General features: G+C 35.9%; 1 protein-coding gene across 8 annotated transcripts; it reads left to right on the top strand.

The window, feature by feature from the left end:
• Positions 1 to 678: 678 nt before the first annotated feature.
• On the top strand, positions 679 to 4647 carry LOC107828401 (single-stranded DNA-binding protein WHY2, mitochondrial). 8 transcript variants are annotated; one of them, XM_016655690.2, is made up of 8 exons: positions 679 to 843; positions 1901 to 2016; positions 2129 to 2229; positions 2311 to 2403; positions 2957 to 3051; positions 3225 to 3298; positions 3593 to 3681; positions 4328 to 4647. In XM_016655690.2, exons 1-8 carry the CDS (start codon positions 806 to 808, stop codon positions 4442 to 4444), a joined length of 723 nt encoding a protein of 240 aa, XP_016511176.1. In that variant the 5' UTR covers positions 679 to 805; the 3' UTR covers positions 4445 to 4647. The 8 variants fall into 8 exon arrangements, with proteins under 8 accessions (XP_016511176.1, XP_016511175.1, XP_016511178.1 ...); XM_016655689.2 differs by having other exon boundaries at positions 682 to 843; positions 1898 to 2016; XM_016655692.2 differs by having other exon boundaries at positions 684 to 843; positions 2132 to 2229.
• The last annotated feature ends 2035 nt before the right edge of the window (positions 4648 to 6682 follow it).

Raw genomic sequence — 6682 nt, 5'->3', positions numbered from 1 at the left:
ATTTTCTTAAGTCCAAGACCTCCCGGGCCCCATTCAAAACTCACCCGAGCCCTCGGGGCTCCAAACCAAACATGCACACAACCTTAAAAACATCTTACGGACTTACTCGTGCGATCAAATCGCCAAAATAACATCATATACATAGGATCAAGCCTCAAACACATGATTTTCTTTCTTCAACTTTCATAACCCAAACTCTCCATTTTTAGTCCGAAACACGTCATATGACGTCCGTTTTTAGCCAAACTTTACAGATAGTGCTTAACACATATTTAAGACTTGTACCGGGCGTCGGAACCAAAATACGAGCCCGATACCTATATTTTCTAACTCCTTTTCATTTCAAATTTTCATATCAAATTTCAGAAAAATAATTTCTTTCAAAAATTCATTTCTCGGGCTTGGAACCTCAGAATTTGATTCCGGGCACACGCCCAAGTCCCATATTTTTCTACGAACCCTCCGGGACCGTCGAATCACAGGTCCGGGTCCGTTTACCCAAAATGTTGACCGAAGTCAACATTATGCATATTAATACCAAAATTCATCAAATGTTTCACATAATTCACATATTCTAACATAAAAACTTTCCGGCTACGCGTCCGAACTGCGCACGCCAATCGAGACAACTAAAAGCAAGGTTTTCAAGGCCTCGGGAACACGGAACAAGGAAGAATTACGGTGATGAAATTCTTTATTTATTCACTTTGGGACCGACCTTTTATTTTTGAGCATTTCGTCCGAGGAAAGTGGAAGAAGCACAAGGTAGCAGTGTTTGAAAATTGAAGGCTCTCCGCTCCTTTCTATGGCGATATTGAAACTCATTGGACTCTTACGCCCCAGGTTCTCTGCTTAAACCACTGCTTTCTGTTTTCACGATACTCTCCCATATGTATTACACAAACCATTTAAGCTAAACCCCTGCTTAAACCCTAACTGCTCTTTTTTCTTTTTGTTATCCGATGTTCAAGTTCTAATGTTATTTCTCCCTTTTCCCATTATTCGAAAGTGGACGCGTATGTTTTCTTTTACAGGCATGGGTTGTGGAAAATACCCTTGACCTTTAGTCAATGAATATTGATTTGGAAGAATGATTGGTCCTAGTTGAAACGCTGTGATCATTTCCATTTTACTGGGAAAAATAGGAGCCAAACTCTAACTTGAATCTTCGTGCACTGTTGATCACTCTCGAACTTCGGTGTATATACACTTCCCATTTTGGATTAGATGCCAAATATGCCCGTTAAAAGAAAAAAAGATAGACGCCAAATATAAGTTAAAGCCAAGCACCAAGGGTGTGAGTGTGTGACCTAGTGGTCAATAAAGCGAGAGGAGAATTATGAGGTCTCAGATTTTAAATCCCAGCGGAGTCAAAAAGCACTAGGTGATCACTTCCCAAATGCCTAAGCTTTGGTGGAAGCAAGGAAGCCGACCATACATAAACTACTACTTCCTCCGTTTCAAAAAGAATGAATCTATTACTATTTGGGGAGTCTAGCAAGGTTTTCTTTGACCATGTTTTTTCCAAATAGGTTTTTAATATTTTAAATTGTTAACTATTGTGACTTATAGTATTTTTTTTTATCTATTTCAGAAAATATAAAGAATTTATGCCCAAATTCACACGGAGAATAGTCAATTTGACCCTCGTAGTCCGAAAAGGTTCAAACAAATTGAAACAGAGGGAGTATAAATTTATTTAAGACCCCAGTTCAAAGTTATATTATGGAGGCACTTAAAATTCTCATTAAAATTTGTAGAAAGCAGATCAATTGGCTTAAGGACCCAGAAAAATAACTGCTAGCATGCAGAGTGAGGATAAACTTTCTAACATGATGTTACTGATTAAAAAGAAATAGAAGAAAACTTTCTAACGTGAGTTTTTCTCTCTGCTTAGTAGGAATCAGTTGTTGCATAAGAGATTGCCTGGAGAGGGTGTCAGAGATTCCATCTGGCAGCATGCCATCAACACTCTTGCAGGTTTTTCTACTGTTAGACAGAATATTGTGGCTGATGGTATAGAGAAATTTTCCAGATACTTATGAAGTCTCTATGTGATATTTTCATTAATAAGTAGTAATGTTAGATGTTGATGCTATTGGAATCTTTTTGTCTTATCTCTTGCCAGCAGGAAAATTGACAGGTCGAGTGTTTGCTCCCTACTCAGTATTTAAAGGCAAGGCGGCACTTTCTGCTGAACCTAGACTGCCCACATTTAGCAAACTGGATGTATGATATTTGTTACCTTTTTTAAAAATAGAATCGTCATGTTCAAATGATGCTTCCTCTCATCCTTTCTTCTTCTTATAGTCTGGAGGTGTTAAGCTCAATCGCCGTGGTGTCATTATGTTGACATTCTGGCCATCTGTTGGCGAGCGCAAATATGACTGGGAAAAGAGGCAGGTAATGAATGTGCTTATATAGTTTGCAAATATGAGCAACTTATTTCCTTTTCATCCTCAATAGTTCCTTCCAATCAACAGTCTCTCATTCTCTCTAATGCAGTGAGTCAAACAAACTTAATTTGAGCTTACACATATTAACGGACATTAGATATAGCAGGAGCTTATTTTCTGCTTTTAGGTGTCTTCTTTCAGCTTTTAATGCTATTCTAGGCTGCAAAATTTCTTTCTTCTTTGCTGGTTATTAGCAGTCCTAAATCTCTGACATTGGGTTGATTGGTCTTGTATGAGCCACCAACTTATAATTTTATAGTAAGCTTGCTTGTAAATTTCTTGTTGGTGTTGCATTGCTGCTTGGCTTGGTCTTCCTTAGAGATATTATTCATCTATAAATCCGTCTTTTTTTCTTTTCTCAAATATCCATCTGTATGCTACTTCTAAATGAATACCCATCTGTATGTTTTCTGCATCACTCTCACTTTCTCTTTCTCTACTTGTACGTGTTCACATATCTGAACTCTGACTTGACTGACAGATAATTCAACATATTGCAGTTGTTTGCTTTATCAGCAACAGAGGTTGGATCATTGATAAGTATCGGGACCAGAGATTCTTGCGAATTCTTCCATGATCCTTCAATGCTATCAAGGTTTATTGGCTGATTCAGTTCTTGGCTTAGGGTTATTTTGAGTAGATATATCATATATATACATATACATTGATTACGCACTTTCAAATGGGATCCTTTCGTCCTACTCTTTAGTAGTTTCCCTTAATTTCCTATCTCTTACTGTATATCTAAGCAAAAGTTAAATGTTACAGCAACGCTGGTCAAGTAAGAAAGAGCTTGTCTTTTAAGCCAAATGCTGATGGCAGTGGTTATTTCGTTTCATTGAGTAAGTCTCAATCTATATGTGCGCCTGTTCACCTTTTCTATTAAATTTTTCTTTCAACCCATTAGATGCTTTCAAAGTGTCACCATCTGTTCTGTAATGGGTAGCTATCCATGTTAAGGATCCATGGTATCCTTAAAGTAACTGTTTTAGCTGCATGTTCAAGAAATGATATAGTATATGTTACATCCTTTTCCTGTATGGCGTCTTGGTGCGTTTCTTTCATAATTTGGCCAGCCAGCACATGTTATTAGTGCTCATAATTTATGCAGCATTTTGATTTTTTCCTTTATGCAGGTGTGGTCAACAATAATCTCAAAACCAATGATCGGTTTACTGTTCCTGTTACTACTGCTGAGTTTGCTGTTATGCGGACAGCTTTCAGTGTACGTTCTTCTAAGATGCTTTTGTTGAAAAAGAATCTGTTTCCTATTACTAAGAGATGCTTCTGTTTCCTTTTATTGTCCTAGCTCTGAGTTCGTTAGTGAAATATATATGATGGTGGATGAACATTTTATATCAGATAAATGGAGCTTGTGAGAAAGAAGTTAAAATGGGAGTCAGAACCTCGTACATCATCATCTGTCCAGCGATCTGGTTTATAAGAAAACGTTTTTATTCTTTACACGAAAACGAAAAAGCATACAATCTTTTGATGGGCAATAAATGAACCTCATATGACGCTCATTGGAGTGAATGCCTTTATTTTGAGATTTTTTGAGAAAGTTTTGAAAATTAAGTTTTCCAAACAAAAATATTTCTAGGAATATTAAAGGGATTTTATTTATTGTTTGCTTCCTTTCATTTATTCTAATCTGTTTGACTTTGACGGCTTACAAGTTGTGTACTTGCAATCACATTCTCATATAAAGTAATCACCAAGTAAAATGTCCTTTTCTGATGCGTGCCTTCTACAAATGTCTCTCTATTGGCTTGCAGCTTCATTTGACTTTTTGGCTGTTCTTTTTTGAGATGGAACTTTTTTGCTATGGTTCTCATTGTCCATTTATGATTTTGGTCTTCTAAATGTAGTTTGCGCTGCCTCATATCATGGGATGGGATCGCTTCACTAATCAGCCTTCAGAAAGCGTCTCTCAAAGTCCCTCAAAGGTGGTTCCACAACTTATGGAGACGGAGTGGGATAGATGAGAGACTATATGTTATTGTGTACTGTACTAGTCTCATTCTCCTATGAACTAGGTTCTCTTTTTAGATTCTACCGAAGAAGAAAATGTATGTGTATTAGCTAACTTTTCAGAAAGACTTAAACATTTTGGTTGTGAAAAGGACCTTGCTTGCCTTTCTGTCTTTTGGGTGCAATGTAAACTTAAGAAGTGTCTGGTTCTCTTGCATCACAGGTTGATTCTGTCTTATTGCTCTAGACTTCCTGCATACGATCAGATTAATTTCAGAGTTGAAACTTTGGAGAATATATCCTGTGTAGTGTAGGGCAAACAATTACAGTCTGTTACAATGGAATTGAAATCTCCATATCAGCTTGTGACACAGCCAGTATGTCCAATTAGAACGAAATGCAGTGGCTTGAATAAATGATGTGTCTAACACCAGGCATCTAGTGACTTCACGCTGATTAGTGTCTCTTTATCTTGATTGTTTATTTTGTAGACTTGCAAAAGCAAAGATATAGAGTATGTTTTGGTGTTACATTCGTTTTCATTTAATCCACCTCAAGACCCATGACATAATGCCCAAATACAGTTATAAATATATACTAAAACATGTAGATTTTATTAAGAACCTAATAATCCATTTGGCACGGTTCCATTTCACCATTTTGGTCGGTTTCACAAAATCATGGAGCCATACATGAGAGATTGACTAAAAGGGACTTTTTGTGTGGTCTCAGCGGAATGCCCTCAAAATTTGTGGTTGTTAAAAAATGATCCCTGATATGTACAAGCTCTTTAGGGATTTTTCTATTGGATAAAATTAAGAATTATCATATTTTTGCTCTTCAAGATTTCTCTACCAATTTGGTAGAGTTGAGCTCTTATTACTCTACCTATCTGTTAAGTTGTTCGTTGAAGTTTACTACATTGTCATATTTATGCTCTTCATGGATTTCTCTATCCGGTCGGTAGAGTTGATGCTATATTTTGTCTATTATATGTTAAGTTGTTCACCGAAGTTTACTATTATTAAATTCTCCACCGCACGTCAAACTGTAAAAGGAGGGAGTGAGGAGGGTAGGTGAAGCATGTCGGGCTCGTGGAAGTGACCAACCAAGATTTCCGCCACTTACCAATTGATTTAAGGAATGTTTTACATCAATTTGGTAACTTCTGTCTCCATCTTGCTCTAAAGCCTTTAAGAGAGATTCTCTTTTTACTAGACCAGAGTATATCACAATTCACATCACAAGATTTTTGAAGGTATAACTTGACATTATTGCAAAATCTCTAAAAGACTAAAAAGGTAAAGCAATTATTAGATACACTAATTGGAAGGGGTTTAGGTAGTGACCAAGTGATAGTAGTTTCAAGATTTTGAGTCACTGAATGATTACTATGCTTACTTTTTTCTGTGTACGTAAAAGGAAGAGTAACTACTACTATTAGAAATAGATGAAAGAAGGATTTTAGCTGATAGTGGGGATTTGTTTATCAAAAATAATTTCTCTATTTTTACTAGATAAAAGGTAAAGTATGCGTATATTTTGTCCTCTTCATATCTTCACTTGTAAAATTACCCTGGGTTATTATTGATATTGTTATTGTCGTCGTAGAGATTGATTCAAGATATTAACTTAGTAAGTGTAATGTATGAAATACAATTACACATGTTTTTATTATTTACGAAAATGAATTTAAAATTGATGTTAAGTATAAAGAAGTTAAGCAGCTACCATTACTTTGCATTCGTGAATGGTCACCGCAGCCCCTGCGTTGCCCACGGCTCTTAAGGGGTCCGCATGATAGGGAAGTTAAGGGTTGCATTTTGCCCAATTCGAGGCCCGCCCACATTTATTAATGGTAAAATTTCACATTAGAACAATTGAGCTCCTTACTTTTCAATTTTATATCCCATATTTTAATTTACAATCAATTAGCCCAAAAATAATAAGCTAAGATTCAACATCCAACTCCAATAAGTTCTCAAAATTACTATTTAATTTTTAAAAAAGATTCCTCAAGCTTTTAAATTAATTTTCGAATTAGTAATTGTGACTCAAATATTATTTCAACAAATCAAATTCATTTGGGTGGTGAAAATTAGATTTTTAACAAGCTTAAATATGTATGTTTAAATTCCGAATTTGATTTTGTGAGATTTTGGAGTGGGTGTTATTTAGACTTGTTAGAAATAGTATAAGGTGGTTGTATATAAAATTTGAAGTCATTTAATGAAGATTTGGACTGGTTTTGA

The sequence above is a fragment of the Nicotiana tabacum genome, chromosome 6 (genome assembly GCF_000715075.1).
Source record: "Nicotiana tabacum cultivar K326 chromosome 6, ASM71507v2, whole genome shotgun sequence".
In the NCBI taxonomy this organism is placed as follows: Eukaryota; Viridiplantae; Streptophyta; class Magnoliopsida; order Solanales; family Solanaceae; genus Nicotiana; species Nicotiana tabacum.
Note: the sequence above shows the minus strand (reverse complement) of the source record. Positions and strands in the feature narration are given on the sequence as shown.

Bases quoted from the DNA above. Each gene is read 5' to 3' on its own strand.
- LOC107828401 (XM_016655689.2), top strand. From the start codon at position 806: ATGGCGATATTGAAACTCATTGGACTCTTACGCCCCAG. The intron at 844-1,897 runs GTTCTCTGCTTA...CTCTCTGCTTAG, and splicing joins ATTGGACTCTTACGCCCCAG to TAGGAATCAGTTGTTGCATA. The intron at 2,017-2,128 runs GTATAGAGAAAT...ATCTCTTGCCAG, and splicing joins ACAGAATATTGTGGCTGATG to CAGGAAAATTGACAGGTCGA.